This window comes from Meles meles, chromosome 11 (assembly GCF_922984935.1).
Source record: "Meles meles chromosome 11, mMelMel3.1 paternal haplotype, whole genome shotgun sequence".
Lineage (NCBI taxonomy): Eukaryota > Metazoa > Chordata > Mammalia > Carnivora > Mustelidae > Meles > Meles meles.
Genome location: NC_060076.1, coordinates 52,779,592 through 52,796,497, shown reverse-complemented (window position 1 = coordinate 52,796,497; position 16,906 = coordinate 52,779,592). Strand labels below are relative to the sequence as shown.

Below are 16,906 nucleotides of genomic sequence, written 5' to 3'. Positions count from 1 at the left end.
TCCCTCCATTCTCATATACAAAACACATTACATGTAAGGTATCTCCCAAGAAATTTAAAATGAATGAAATGACATTGCCATCTGCATTAGATCCATAAAAACCAAGCAGATGCAAAGTCACCTTAACAAGTGGCTCCCAAGACAGTTGACTAATATCTGCTTGAGAATATTAACATATTTAGAGAAAAAAGAATTTGTCAATTAGAAGGAGAATAGGAAGAAAAAGAGTAAGAGGAGTAAATTTTGTCAATGCTCTTCCAAACACAGTCCAGGAGACAGGAGTCCAAAATGTGCACTGTATCAATACAGGCCACTGGGAAGGCTTTCCCTGAAGTGAGAAGAGGCCCTTACACCCTCTACCTGCCTCCCTAATACTCTCTGCTCAAATCCCAAACTCATAAAGTAACAATGAGCAATATTTGGATTATAATTTCACTCCCTACTTAAATTTGTCTGTGAAGGAAAGAAGGTGCTAAGCACTCCAATATGAGTATATGAGTATTTCAACTAATTCGGTATGCAGATACACACATGTTCGCACAGTGTGTGTGCCTGCATGCATATGTGTATCTATTCTCCATCCCTCTGTCCGTGAACATCCTGAATGAGCCCATGAAGGACGGATCTCTTGCAAAGGCATAGAGATAAAATTAGATTTCTAAGCATACAAAGACCAGAGGCAGACCCTGGACTACAGTCATGCTAAGATAATGAACATCCTCCTGCATGTGAACTTTGTGCTCCTTCATGTTAGGGTTACAGCTTCTCCTTCATCTGTAATACCTACAGCACCTACTCCAATGTCATGCAGATCACAGAAACGCAACTGCCTGTTAAGGTGTTAGATCTGAAAGTAATTAAAAGTTGTATCAACCTTGGAAAACGAAGACAACTAGAACTCCCATGCCTATGCCAACCTGAATATAAAAACCTGAAATTTTTTTAAAGATTTTTTTTAATGTTTATCAATTCCTGCACATCAAAACCAGTTATTTTACATATAGCAAGCAAACATTTACTTGTTGGCTGTTAACAAATTTATTACTCTGGCATATGTGGATTTCAGAAATACAATTTGACATTAGTGAAACATTCACCAATACACTTAATATTCATCTATGCCATCCACATATATACTCAAAACTATAAAAAAAAATACCAGGTATTACTACATTATGAAAATATAACAGTAAACCAATCCCTACTGTCACCCCAAAATTTCAATAAACCATACTATTCTGTATTCTCCCTCTCCAACAAGGAAAGTGCAAACTGTCAGTTTCTCATAGACCACTCTCACACACACATACACACACACTCCATTAGATCTAACAGTCACTGTCCTCTGTATACAAAAATGTCTTGTCAGTGACTGGTTGGGGTTCATGGACATAGTGAAGCTGCAAAGACCAATGGACAGACAGAAGTCCTTTATGTGAAAATACTTTTTATACGGGATACTCATAGGATGAAAAATATAACTCAACACCTAGCAGAATTTGTAGGTTCATAAAATGTTTACTTTTTAATATCACTTAGAGTTAATGCACTCTAAAGTTAATTAATATGTTAACCTATCAAAACCAATTCAAACACATACAATGTTGTGCTTCCAATCACCACTCTGAATAAGAGGAAAATCTCAACTATCACATTGTACTTTCAGAAGCATACCTGTTAGCATACGTACATGTTGACAGAATAAACTTCCCTAATCTACTAGAGAGTAAAATGGGTATTACAGGGAGATTAGATACCACAGGACAGAAAACTGAGTGACTCTCCTTATAGGTCTGTATTGTTCCAGTTAATTACCCTTTTTACGTCCCTAAACCATGAAAGATAGCAAGAACACAATTTTGTCATTCCAAAAGTAGCATTAACTTTTTGTTCAACATTAAAAAAATGTGTCATTTAATACAATGAAATGTATATATAACCAAAAATCAAGTGTCTGGTAAATATAAAATTTTCCACCATGCCAATCTTTATAAATGATTTTAAATCCTGTACAGAATTTTCACAAGAAAGTAAATCCTCAAAATAGGAAATACAATTTTAAATCCACTACTTACGATTTGTATATGTAAGCAGTGATAAGGGGAAAAAATACATACTCTCCATATATATATTTGATCAGCTAACCATCTAATTGAGTTGATACTGAATGAATAATGAAACTTTATCCAAAATAACTGGCAAAAGGCCAAAAAAAAGGCAATGCGGTTAAGCAAGAACAGCCCATTAGAATACCAGAAAAGCAATTACTTAGATGGAAATAAATGTAGGTCTTTAATGGCATGAATAAAGAGAAAATTAGAACTTTAAGGGAATAGTGTTTTTTTTTTTAATTCAACAATGATACAACATAGCTGCCTCCAAATTAGTTTACCTTTCATTTGTTTTCAAGTTTTCTCTAATTCAACAATGAGGTATTTTAATTACAGTATTTGCCAGGTAAACTTTAAAACAAGCTGATGTTTCCAAATGTGCCATGCTAGATTTGAACATGGTATTTTTTTAAAACTTAACTGGACCAGTTAGTGTGGGTCTGAGATCATACAATAATTTTCAGTTTTAAGCACTGCTGGTTGTTTTTCTAGTTACAACAGAATGTCTAGAAAGACAAATTTTCTCAATTTTTTTCCCTTTCCTTTTGAGGTACTTATAAAATCCAAAACAATTATTTCCAGGTACTTAATGCCATCCTCCAGGGCATGAAGTGTCCCCCTTATCATTGGGAACACCTAGAATACTTTAAAACTCCATGATAATTAAGAAACATCAAAGTCAAACCAGGGTGTCACACCAACAACTAAGAATCATCATCTTTTGGCTGCTAAGTGGCACATTACTTATCCCCGAAGTAAAACTAAAAGTTCTTTACTCTCTTAACGTAGCCTTTACACTTCTGAGGATAAGATCAACCTGAGTTTTAAAGGTAACTGCTAAGGGCAACAGAACAGACAAATGGGACTACGTCAAACTTCAAAAACTTCTGTACTGTGAAGGAGTAATCAACTGAGTGAAAAAACATACTGAATAGACAAAAATATATGCAAACCACATTTCCGAGAAGAGATTAATATCTGGAATATATAAGGAGCTCCTAAAACTCAATAACAACAAAATAATCTTATTTAAAAATAGGCAAAGGACTTGAAGAGACATTTCTCTAAGAAATATAAATAAAAATGGCTGAGAAGCATATGAAACGATGCTCAACAACACTAATGACCAGGGGAATACAAATCAAAACCACAAAGAGGTTTCACCTCACACCTTTAGAAGGGCCGCTATTTAAAAAAAAAAAAAATAAAAGGAAAATAAAATAACAAGTGTTGGCAAAAATGTGAAAAAACTGAAACTTCTCTGCACTCTTGGTAGGAATGTAAAACAGGGCAGCAGCTATGGAAAATAGTATGAAGGTTCTTCAAAAAATTAAAAATAGAATTACTATATGATCCAGCAACCCCATTTCTGGGTATCTATCCAAAAGAACCGAAAGCACAGTGTTGCAGAGTTACTACACACCCGTGTTCACTACAGTGTTTGTTCACAAAAGCCAAGAGGTGGCCTCAACCTAAATGTCCATCTACAGAAGAATAGGTAAAGAAAATGTGGTATATACACACAATGAAATATTATTCAATCTTTTTCTTAAAAGATTTTATTTGAGAGAGAGAGAGCACGCATGCACAAGCAGGGGGCAAGGCAGAGGGAGAGAGAAGCAGATTCCCTACTGAGCAGTGAGCCTGACACAGGGTGTCATCCTAGGACCCCAAGATCATGACCTGAGCCAAGGCAGATGTTTAACCCACTGAGCCACCCAGGTGCCCACGAAATATTATTCAGTCTTAAAAAGGAAAAACATCCTGTCATGTGCTAGACTATTGGGTGAACCTCAAGGACATTATGTTAAATAAGACCATTACAGGGGTGGCTGGGTGGCTCAGTCATTAAGCGTCTGCCTTCAGCTCAGGTCATGATCCCAGAGTGTTGGGATGGAGCCCCACATCAGGCTCCCTGCTGGGCGGGAGGCCTGCTTCTCCCTCTCTCTCTGCTGCTCCCCTGCTTGTGCTCCCTCTCTCACTGTGTCTCTCTCTGTCAAATAAATAAATAAAATCTTAAAAAAAAAAAGACCATTACAGAAAAACATGTACTGTATGATTCTACTCATATGAAGAATTTATTTATATATTTACTTATTTATTTATTTTTCATATGAAGTACTTAAAGTAGTGAAACTCTTAGAAAGTGAAATGGCAGTTGCCAGGGGCTGTGAAGAGGGGGGAAATGGGAGTTGTTCATCAGGTGATAGAGTTTCAGTTATGCAAAATAACAAAGTTCCAAAAATGCACTGCACAAGAAGACGCAGTTAACAATACTGTCTATACCATACATTTAACAATGCTGAAGTTGTTCAATTTATGTTATGTGCTTTTTACCACACACAAAAATTTTTAATAAACTAAGGAAACAAGAATAGTGAAATAATTTGATAAAGGGCAAAGTTGGAAGACTTACATTTGTCAGTTGCACACTTAATGTAAAGCTACAGTAATCTTGACAGGATGGTACTTGCAAAGGATAGACACACTCATCGATGGAATAAAATGGACAGTCCAGAAATAAGCCCTTACATCTACAGTCAAATAATTTTCCACAAATGTCCCATAATAATTCAATGGGGTTAAGAATTCTCTTTTCAACAAATGGTCCTGGGAATGACTGGATATCCACATTCAAAAGAAAGAAGCTGATCCCTACTCCATATTACACACAAAAGTTAACCCAAATAAAGACCTAAATGTTTAAGTTCAAACTATTATATTTTTAGAAGAAAACAACGGTGAATCTTTATGACCTTAGGTTAGATAGTGTTCCTTGGCACACCAAAAACACAAATGACCAAAGAAAAAATAAGTTGGACTTTGGACTTCATCAAAATTTAAAGTGTCTGTGCTTCAAAGGACTCCATCAAAAAAATAAAAAAGACAACCCAGAGAAAAATATCTGTAAATTATGTATCTAATAAAGAACTTCTGTCCAGAATATGTAAGTATGTAAAAAGCTTTTATAACTTAACAATGAAAAGACAAATAACCTAAGTGAAAAATGGGTAAAGGATCTAAGAGACATTTCTCTGTTATACAGAGATCTACAAATGGCCAATAAGCACATGAAAAGATGCTTAATATCATAAGCCATCAGGGAAATGCAACTCAAAACCACTTCACACCCACCAGGATGGTTAAAATTTTAAAAAAGTAACAAATTTAGGAGAATGTGGAGAGATCAGAAAACTCACACATTCAGTTGGTAGAAATGGAAAAGAGCTGCTTTGGGAAAATGATAGGGCAGTTCCTCAAAAGTTAAAGACAGTTGCCATATGACCTAGCAATTCCACTCCTAGGTATACATTTGACAAAATGAAAACAAAATACTTGTACACAAATGTTCACAGCTGCATTATTCGTAATAAGAACCAAAAGGTGTATCCCTGGATGAATGGATAAATAAAAGGTGCTATATCCACAAAATATTCATTGGACATTTCTAACAGGTAAATTATTTAGCATATTTACATCTCAATACAGCTATTAAAAATAGTAATCTGTGGGGCACCTGGGTGGCTCAGTGGGTTAAAGCCTCTGCCTTCAGCTCGGGTCATGATCCCAGGGTCCTGGGATCGAGCCCTGCATCGGGCTCTCTGCTCAGCAGGGAGCCTGCTTCCCTCCTCTCTCTCTGCCTCTCTCTCTGTCTCCCATCTGCCGACTTCTGATCTCTGTCTGCCAAGGAAATAAATAAAATCTTTAAAAAAAAATAGTAATCTGCTATGATTATACAGTCCTAGCACATAAAATATAAAATATTCCAATTCAAAAATACCTTAGAAATTACCAAACTCACCTGATTTACAAATGACAAAGTGGAGGCTTTCAAATCTGAGTGGAAGAGAATAGGGCCTGCCATGAAACCCAGGCCCAGGGCTATTCTCACTCTGGAGTGGATAATGATGAACTACCTCCCCATCCTGAGATACTGACTGGATAAAGACCAGGCATAGCGTTCTTACAGAAAGTAGCTACTGCCATGTATTCTTCTTCTCTTTACCATATAGCTCTGTCCTATTTCCAAGAGTGTGTTTTTGGAGGCAGGGAGGTAGGGCTAACATTATAGCCTTAGAAGTTCCTCTTTCCTCTCCTACTTCGCCCAACACAAACCATAATGAATAGAAACAGGACCGTTAGATAGGGAAAGTTAATACACCCTTGCCTTGTCTGTGAGAAGGCTACCAGGTCACCTCAGATGATCAAGACACATTCATCTAAATTTAACATATATGGAATATCCACCCAATGAGCAAGAAACTGGAACATGCTCTGGCTGGGCATTTAGCTGTCAATTATTGAATACATATTTCCCCGGAAGAAAGCAACTCATCTGAAGGAAGGATAGCTCATCTCTCTTCTCTGAAACAAGGATAACTAAGCCAATTAATATATTCACAAGACATCATGAAAAGAGAAAACTTTAAGTACAGCTATTAAAAAGTCAGCCTTGGCAAAAAAGGTTGGGTCAAGTAAAAAGTAAATAAATAAATAACTTTACAGGGATTTGGTAATCATGTATTTGCAAAGCTAATGGAGAGTCCCAAAGAATCTGGTAAAGTGACAAAAATTACTTAAATGAGAAAGACAGAATTGTTTTATTCAGCTCTGGTAACAGATTTTCTTTACTTTAAAAAAGTGTACAATTGGTAAAGAGAGAGGAGGTATTATAATTTACTATTTTGTACTTAAATGTTTTGAAAATTCTTAAAAAGTAATTCTATGAATCTTCTAAGATGTCAATGTAATATTTTCCAATGCAAAATCTGCAATTATTTGTCTTTATTATGACTTGAAAATGGTCTGATATTCATCCTGTTTTTCCTTTACATTAAGGCAACAAAGCAAATGCACTTTAAAGAATCAAGTGCTAATACTAGGCTATGCTAGAGGGAAATCAAAGGGGGAAAACAGTAGCATAGGAAAGGTAATAGGCTATATTATTTTTATGCAAATTTTAAAACATACACATCTATGAAATATGTTTCTTCTAGATATGTAAGAAGATAAACTAATAGGTCCATTCACACACACAATTCAGTCAGTATAAAAAATACTTAGTCCTAGTATACTAGTCACCAGAAATATCACTTTTGTCCTCTGAAAGATTAAAAAATGAAAATAAGACTTTTCATTGCTGTCAAACATATTCAATTTTCCTCTCAAATGAAGTTTAGATGAAAACAATGTGACTGACAAGCTCCAGCACAGGCAAATCTTGGCAGCCCTCAACTGTGTCTATCTCCTTGGCCTGTTAAGCAAAATTCCTTCACAAACTGTTGGTCTTTGCAGTAACTCCTACAAAGCTCATTACTTCCAGCGTCGGCCTATCCCCCATGTTGTGCATTTATCCCTGGGATGCATATCAACATGTGGCACATGTCCTTGACATGCACAGAAGAGCTGCACCCCAGGACAGCAGCACGCACGACAATAGTGTCGACTCTTACTTCTTTATGGTTGCTGGGATGTAACCGAGAAATCTAATAACTGTGACAGTGGGGCCTTTCGGGTTTTCCTTGCATTTCTAGACAGTGAAGCTGCACAGACACTAATGAAAGGTTAAATGAATAGGAATAGTTGACAAGAGGTACAATAAAGAAGGAGCTTGGTAATCCACAGACACTGAGCAGAGATCCTTGGCTCAAGCGGAGAAAGGACAGCACATCGTCGAGTCACAATATTTAAAACAGCTTGCTATACACAGAGGCTTTTGTGTCTGGGTATACGTCTGGCTTTGGACTAAAAAAAAAAAAAAGGATACTAAAAAGGAATTTCAGCATGGGGCACTTTGGCAAATGTAAGGTCATAATAAGAGAAAAATGTTTTGTGTGGGTTGTTACATCTTTGTACTAAACACAAAAAAGCTGGAACTATGAACTCATGAACCACAAGTTCCAAGACAATACTGTACATTTTGACAACTATTAAATACTGTATCTAGAGAGCCGGTTTGATGTGATTCCCACTGGTAAGATATACATGCGATGACTCATTTAGCAGTTCCACATTCGGCCTTCCTTGTGGAAGAATTCCTGATACTCATCTTAGAGTTTTAAAGTTCTAGTTTTCAGTGAACATGATTTGTTACAAATATCACCAGAACTCTCCAGCCATCTTCCATTCATTGCAAAACTTCCCAGTAGCTTACTCTAAAGAAGCTGAATTTATCATGCTAGCATGTGTGAAGTACAAGGGAAACTTTTTATAATTTCAAGTGACTATAAGAGTGAAATGTCCTCAACTAACATTCTTAATTATTGAATTGTTTAATTCATTTTTTTAGTTTAGTGTCTTTCTCACTACATCTTAAGGGAAGGTTGTATACTTTGGGGAACTGACTTTAAAATTATAATAGCAAAACTATTTAAATCACCAAGGGAAAAAAGAGTTCTGGAATGTCAAGGAAAAATACAGGAAAAAAAAAAAAAAGACATTGTTAGATACCAATTTTTTTTAAAGAAAGAAGTTACAACTATGCTATGGCATAACTTTAAAAAATGGTTATCTGCAAAATCCTCCTATACATGTGCATGAGTTAGAATATAAGTTCATAATAAATGGTAAAAGCATACTGAGAACATGTTTTAAAACAAGGGAGCCTCTTTGAACAGCCAAATTAAATTATAGCTGAACACTTGAGTGTACTGAGGGCTCTAATAAGCAACAAATAAAGACTTTTATTGGCTAGCAACATAATGAGAGTTACTGTGTGAAAGATGAAAAAAAGACAAATCTGGGTAGTTTATCTCACTGGATTATATTATTTACTTAAATGGTAAATAAGTTTGTCCAAAGTAACACCACTAAAAACTAGTGTATAAATATTAAAGAGCAATTATGATCAATGACTTTTTAATGTAAACATATCGCAAATTTTAGTGGAAAGACTGATAAACAACTGTGAAATTAAACAACAAATATTGAATTTAGTACCACTTAAGTTCTATTTCTTTAAATTTAACTTATTCATAATATATCTGCTTTATAAATGGTTTACTATTTTACGCTTATAAATGAAGCATTTACTCTAAAGGAGTTTCCTCTCCAGAGTATGGCACGCAGTTGTATGTAGAACCACTTCAAAACCATTATTTACAGAAAGGAGGCTGTCCTTAGTGAACTGAAAGAAGGTATTCCCCTCCTTAGTGATTTGGTAGGAAGTTACTTTTAATAGAACTTTGAAGAGTAGCCTCCTAACAGAACTCCTTCAGTTGGCAAAACAACAAACAGTATTTAGCAAACCAAATCAGATTTAAAGTATATTTGGTTGCATTTTGCTTGATCTTCAAATCACATAAAAGGTAGTACCCTAGAATCTTAGCTGACTCCTTAACTCTTCTTGCAGAAAGTTCAGTTGCTTTGTCACAGCTTAAAAAAAAAAAAAAAAAGACACAAACAAAAAAATCCAATAGCACCTCCAAGCCTAAACATTAAGGCAGTATTCATTATCTACTCCTTTCCTACAACATTCTGATTGCCAGTGTTGTTTTTTTTTTTAACCTTAAGTATATCTAATAAAATCATAAGGCTCCCTCTAGCTCTTCAGAGAGGAGTTTACTAACCAATGATCCCATGTAATTTCTATCTAACAGAAAAGATTTGAGGAGGCTGCCTCCCCTTCCACAAGAAATGTTTTCAACTGTTTCTTGCAAGGATGTAGATGGTAAATGAGACCATCTGCACAGGAATTCAGAAAGCACTGCTCCTTATATACACATTCACTTAATCTATTAACTGCTTCCAACCTAAGCTTTATATAGAAAATTCTAGAGTTAAACTTTAACCTGTTTGCAGGTTTTTTTACACATACATCCCCAACTTAGATTTACCAAGCTAGTTAAAATTAATTTTCATCCCAAAAAACAAGTAACATAAATTGAATATCTCCAGAAATTCAAATGTGTGATTCAATCTCAGTTCTAAAAAGCTACATTTAAATGGAGAATCTTGAATTTTTTTTTTAAATTATTAACAGTGTATCTGTGGAGTTTCCCTAAAACAAAAGATGCTGATGGTAACTGTAGAAAACATTTCCACATACCAGGTATTTACACACAACACTGGTAATGACTTTCTTAATTGTTTAATCTTTTCCGTGTTTCAGTATTGGATATTTTAGGATTGCAGTTATTTAGAAGACTATAAATAATTATAGTTGAAGTACACCACTGATATTTAATCTATCTTACAATAGCCATAAATAGCCTCATAAGTCGACTGGCAAATGATTTCAAACAAGTGAATACGAAAAATGCTACAGTGAAAAAAAAAATACTAAATTGAATTCCTCACTCATACGAGGGCCATCTTTTACATACTTAAGGAATATTTACAATGGTGCTGAACCTTAACTATTAAATGAAAAATAAAGGGAACCACTAACTTCAAGTCATCACCTATTCTGGTCTCCCTTAATATAAGAAATATTCCCAGGAACAACAAAAAGAATAGCTCCCTCCACCCCCAACCCCCGCCCCTTTTTGAGCCAGTGTCCAATTTCTTTTTTTCTGAACAGCTGTATTATCCAACTTAAGTTGCTCTGCTAATTTCAGTCCCACAAGGACTAACTTGGAAGGCAAAAAAAATACAAGAAAAGATCAATTTGCTGGGAAAGATCAAATGAGAAAACTGTGGGGACAGCACCAGGTCAGCGTGTGGAGAACTAAGCAGACCTGTTCTTCATTAACTGTGGCTCTCTGGGGATGTCACACACTACCTGTCCGTGGGCTTTATTGAACCGCCTAACCCGCCTCTCTGTTCCATTCTTCTGGGCCCAAGTGAATCATATCCTGCTGCTGACAAGTTAGCAGGGGACTGCGGCTGTAACATGAAAGTACTTTTCTTTCTTGTCTAAATCAGGCAGATTTTTGAAAAGACGACACAGCATTGACTCGTGACATGGCAAGATGAAACGAGAGGTCTGGGCCGGTCTTGGAGCTGTGCAGATAAAAGTAATCAAATGACACTCCTGGAATGCAAATTGGCATTCTTGACTGCAGCAATTGCACAACCATGAAACATCCCTGACAGCAAGCAAGATTAGGACAAAATGTTATGTAAAGCACTGAACTCAAAAACTCTCACTTGAAAATTCAAACTGTAACACTTACATTTTAATATGGCAAGAGTCAGCTCTACCTTTGTCTGCTTCTTTTTGTAATCACATATCCCTGCCTGACAGATCTCTTACATTTCAGGTAGAATAAAAAAAACATTAGGTACTGGGAAATGTGTAACTGCTATTAATATTTTCTTAATATTTATTTTGAAAAATCACAGGTTTGTTCTTGTTCAAAGTTTCACATAAAAACACCACCAAACTTAATATTCTCAAGGGGGAGGAAAAGACAGTTTCAGATGTTTCTCACGAGATACTCAGAGTTCACATTCAAGTTCAGTATTATTTCCCTCAGGTGAAGATACTCTTGTACTTTGGTAGAGTGATTAGCAATCTGGATTTTAAATACTCTGCTCTCCCGGAACAGAAAGAGTAGCTACAACTAAGAACTTCATTAAGGCTGAACAGTTTAAATGAAACAGCTACAAATATAACATACAACACAGATACCCTATAAAGGTTCACAAGGGATTTTGTGTGTGGTGTGTGAGTCCAAAGGGTAAAAAGGAAGTTCTATTAACTTGTATGAGGTCTCACCACTTCTGACTACGTCTCCAAATCAGACACACTAAATAATAGTGCCAGAAATAAATTCTCCAGTTAAAACATGTACGCGTATGCACAGATAACATCTGAAACTGCAGAATACAAAGCAGGGGGTAACAAATGGGTTTAGCCAATTTTCAAAATGATTAGTATTTGGGAATAGATGTGCAGACACACAATGCAGGCTGGGGGAAATGGAAGAAAAATAATACCTACAACGGGCTTTTACAGTGTTCTTGAGTATGATGCCGCTAGAAGAAAAAAAAACTCAAGCACTAAACAGATAATATTTAATACTTTGTTTTGACGCCTCCACTTAAAACACAGGTTCCAACCACTGCAACTGTCCGCGAAGTACATAAAAAATAATAAGGCAGGCCACTTTCTGCCACTTTAATCCTGGGTACACAGGATTATTTTATGATATCTTTCGTACATCAGCTTTACAACAGCTTGACTCTAGGGTAAATGGGAACCACTATAAATCGCACGCTGCTTTCAAAACCACTTTAATTTCTGTCAGCGTTACTGTAACCACAGTCTTGGGCACATGCTACTTGTGTGTGTGTGTGCGTGAGTGTGCCTGCCTCTGACAGTCGCATCTCCTACACTCGAGTTGTGACTTTGATCACTGAAACAAGAAATGTCACATTAGGGGGAAGGGAAGGGGGGGGGAAAAAGGCCAACCGCTCGCTCTCTCCCTTTTTCCTACATATTCCATCTACAGGCAGAACGGGAGGTCAGATCCCCAAGTGGGGGTAACAATAGCAGCTCTGGGTGGAAGCAAACTAAAGGGAAGGGAGTGGTCCAACCCCCATTTCTAACAAATCACTTCCCCGAAAGCGGACAGAGCGCTCATCACCGGCGAACTCACGGCACGCTGCCTCGCTGCAGAGAAGCCGCTCCGAGGAGAGGAGCTGGGCTCGAATCTCGCCTTCCCATCTCCTCCACCACTTGCACTTGGAACTTTTCTTAGCCTCACTACACGGGGGATTCCATCCACTTTTTTTTTTTCTTCTTCTTCTTTTTTAATCCCGTCCCCCTCCCCGGGCCCCAAATGCCACCCTGCAGTCACTGTGTAAGTAGAACAAACGGGCTCCTTTAAAACTGCGCCTCAAAAACCTCCGTCTCTCTCGGGTTTCTCTTCCTGCCCTACGTTGTGCACATTCTTCAGAAAGCCTCCAGGAGCACTTCCTACGTGTTCTTCATCTACAAAGGGAGGGCTCCCCGAACGCGAGGGAGAGGGGAGGGGAAACGCCAAGGTGCCGGGACCCGGCGGCTGGGTCTTCGCCGCGCGGCGCACCAGCGCGCCCAGGCGCCCACGCCCAGCCGCCCGGCCCTCACTCGCGGGCAAGTTTTGAAAGTTACCGTTGTCCAAAACGCTTTCCTCTCCGCCCCGAGCTCCCTCCAGCGCTCCATTCATCCCCCGCCTCCCCTCCACCCCGTCCGCCCCAGCCCGTCCCAACTCCCTGGAGCCTCTCGCTCGCCGGCCGCTCACCTTTCCTCGCCCGCCGCGAGAGGGGGCGAACTTCCCGAGCCCCTCACACAGACACACACACAGACACACACACACACACGCACGCACGCACCCCTCCCACCCCTAGCTCTCCTCGCAAACTTGGGCCAAGTTGAGGGGAAATTTCGGGAGCACGGCAGGGGCTAGGTTGTGCTGGGGTTCTCCTCTCCCGCCCGCCCTCCTCAGCGCCCCCCTCCACCTCACGCCGCCCGACTTGAGGAGAACGCGGCCCCCGGGCGGCCCCGGGGGCGCGCGGGGACGGGGCTCACGTCTGACGAAGTCTAGAATAAAAAGGAAAGGAGGGTGGAAACTTCTTACCATCTCGGCATGCTGGTTGTCAAGTGCAGCCCCCGCCTCTTGGTCTCCTCTTAGCGGCCGCGCCTGGACCAGCCCCTCGGCCGCCTCTCGCTCCTTCTGTCTCGGCCTTTCTTTCCCTCCCCCTCCCGATTTCCTCCGGGCCGCCGCTCTCGCCGCCTCCGCCTCTCCCCGCCCGCCCGCCCGCCCGCGCGCGCCCTCGCCGCGGCCCCTCTGCGCTCAGGTGACTGATTTACACACGCGCCCAGGGTCGCCCTCGCTCTCCAAGTCGGAGCCTGCAGAGTTCCCCCCGGCTCCTCGGAACAAAAAAGAAAAAAAAAAAAAAAGGAACGGACTGTCCCCGGTGGGGGCTGCTGTGGGGGGCGGAGGAGAGACACGCGGGCGAGGTGACCTGGGGATTTGCAAGCCCCGCAAGTTTCTCCTCTCTGCAAAATTGTCGTCACTACAATGTTGCTACCCTTTTGCAAAATAGAAGTGGGTTAGTTTTGTGGTTGTTTGTCCTCAGATTTCTAGGGGTTTCGTGAGGGAGGATGGATGTATACCCCCCCCCCCGCGTTACTGTTCCCCCTGCTCGTGGTGGGGATGGAAAAACAACTTTGGCGCCCCCCGGGGGGTGCGGGCGTGGAGGTGGAGGTGGCCGCCAGCGCCCAGCTGTCAAAGAGAGACTCGCCGAGGAAAGGGCGCGAACTTTATTCCGACTGCAGCAAACCGTGGCGTCGCTTTCCTTTTCGGGCACTCGCCGGTCTCTGTCCCCTTTGACCAGTTCCTCCTCCCGCACCGCCACCGCCGCCCTCTCCTCCTTTCCCCTTCCCCTTTTTCTCTTTCCGCCGCGGCTGCCCCGGCGCCCCTCGCCCGGGTCAGCCCGGTCCTCCGCGCGCCGCTGGACCGAAGGTGAGGGAAGCGGAGGAAAACCCAGGGGACAGAAACTCGGGACAGAACGTGCTGGGCGAAAAGGCAAAAAGTTGCGCGCAGCCGGGGCGGGAGGGGTGGCGTGGGAGTTGCTGGTGGCGGCGTGTTTTGTGTGCCGGCCCAGACGCCGGCTTGCGGCGAGGGCTTCCTTCCCCTTCCCCTGCTCTGGGCCGCGGGCCTCGGGCTGGAGACTGCCCGGGGAGAGGAAGGGGACCGCCGCCTCCGCAGGGGAAGACCAGCCACACGTGTGGCTGACACTCAGCCGACCCGCGTCGCCCTGCGTCGGAGACGCAAAAAACGCACACGCCTGCAGCCAAAGGACATTTCTTCAATGCAGGCAAAACACACTCCCCGGCCGCAAGGATTGGGGGGGTGGGGGGCGCGAGTTTAATCATCATCAGCTTTCTAACGTACACTTTGTGCCAGAAACATCTCCGCGTTGTGCAGATTTATCATAGCTAGAGCAAACTTTTTGCTTATCTGACATGGGAGGAAGGCACAGGTTTCAGGCATACTCTCTGAGCCCTAGAAATCGGAATCTTCCAGGACTTGCTTGGCAGAATCACAGGTTTGAATCATCCCTCCTTTCTTTCTTCTCCGAAGTAGAGGGGCAGGGAAACGGCCTCATTAGCTTCCAGAGGTCAGAATTAAAATATGTCGCCTTGGAATTAGCATAGTTTTATTTTCTTTGACACACAGTCTGCGCTTAAGTTTAATATAAATTTTCACAATAATTAAAAAGAATATTTGGGGAGCCATGATGGGAGACTGTGGCCCAAGTAGCCACAGCTGTTCTGAAAATGTGATTAGGCTTATTATTCACGTGGATCCCGCTTTTTAACAGCGGGGCCGCCGCACCTGCAGTTCTGTGTACTGATTGGGTCCAAATTCCTGGCCGTTTTTAGGCCTTTAGAAAGCAGATTTCAACTCCTTTCTGTATTTGTATGGTTCTAGGCATCATCTTGGTGTGGAAAGGTTTGTCTGGTAAATGCTTCTACTGTATTATTTATAGTAAATACCTTGTAGAATTCTAGGCACATGGTTCATCTGGAGTGTTCTAGTGGGAGACAGATTACTTCTCTAGAGCATAAATCAAAGTAAAGACTATCTAATGACTACCCATATATATAAATGCATGTTATCTAAGAAGGCTCATCTTTAAATGATTTGATTAAGGTGTGGAGCATGTTCCCTTATTCTGTAAACATCACTGTAACATCATCCTATAGTTTGTAGAAACTGATTACACAAGGGATAATGACGACCAAATGTGCATCTGAGCAACTGAGAATCATCACAAGAATTCTCCAGAAATGAGCCAAGTTCCAATGTGTTTTCCTGTATCATGGAGAAAGGAGAAAATCTAGTTGCTAATTTCAGAGTCATTACCCATACAAATCCATTCACACACTTACTGCTTTGGACAACTGACAGACCAGCAATTGCCAAACAATTGTATTCACACAGTGCATTTTTGGCTGTGCACCTACTCTGACCAACAGCAGAAGTTATTCCACATCAAGTAACCTGTAATTTACATTCCCCTGATTGGTTCCAGATCTGTCTGTTTTTGATGTTAGCATACAAACAATTTATGTGAGGCAAGATGTGTCTATTTGGGGTCCAATGCCTTTCTAGAGAGTCCTCATCATGAAGAGGGGGGATGTGTTGGGCTAAAGAGCAGCCCTTGGAGAAGGTGGAAGAATTGACAGAAGCAAATATATAAAGCATTCCACAGCCTCTTATTTCCTCCAATGGGTTTCTATGGCATTGAAATAAAACCTTAAGTCTTTTCTGTCCTGCAAGACTTTAATGATCTATACCTGTTGGACTTTTCAACTCTTTTCTTCTTTTTAATTCCCCTCATGAATACACTAAAGTCACACTGGCTTTCTTTGTCAGCGCCTTGCCAAGCTCCTACTTCCTCTTTGCCCTGCTCTTCTCTCTACCTGGAATATTCTCCCACGTTTTCCAGTGGTTTCGTCTTATCCATCACATTTCAACTGTAACTTCACTTCTTTAGATTCTAATTAAACTAGCTCTTTGCCTACGTCCTCAAACACCCCTCACACTTTGTCCCATTACTTACTTTTCTTTACATACCTTAGAAGTATCTGAAATTAACTTTTTTACGTGTGTCTTAATTTTCTGCAACTAGAACGTAAGCTCCATGGGAACTAGAGCTGTATCTACCTTGTTCACTTACATAATGTTGGTTCAAATAACAGTGCCAAGCACAAAATAAACTCTTAGCAATATTGTTTGAATTAAAGAAGAAATGTCAAAATCGTGACACCATATTAATGATGACATTAGGGCCAGACAAATTCACTCTAGGAATATGGGGGAAAAGAAGTGCCATATCTGTTCTTTTGGGGGTAAGTA

At 40.4% G+C, this 16,906-nt stretch overlaps 1 protein-coding gene across 2 annotated transcripts in view; it reads right to left on the bottom strand.

The window, feature by feature from the left end:
- The window catches only part of BNC2 (basonuclin 2), a 430,229-nt gene extending 416,575 nt beyond the window's left edge, over positions 1-13,654 (bottom strand). For both annotated transcript variants that reach the window (XM_046023703.1, XM_046023704.1), the window contains exon 1: positions 13,616-13,654. In XM_046023703.1, coding sequence (XP_045879659.1) covers positions 13,616-13,618 — 3 coding nt within the window. In that variant the 5' untranslated portion in view covers positions 13,619-13,654. The remainder of the gene's footprint in view (positions 1-13,615) is intronic.
- Between the last annotated feature and the right edge of the window lie 3,252 nt (positions 13,655-16,906).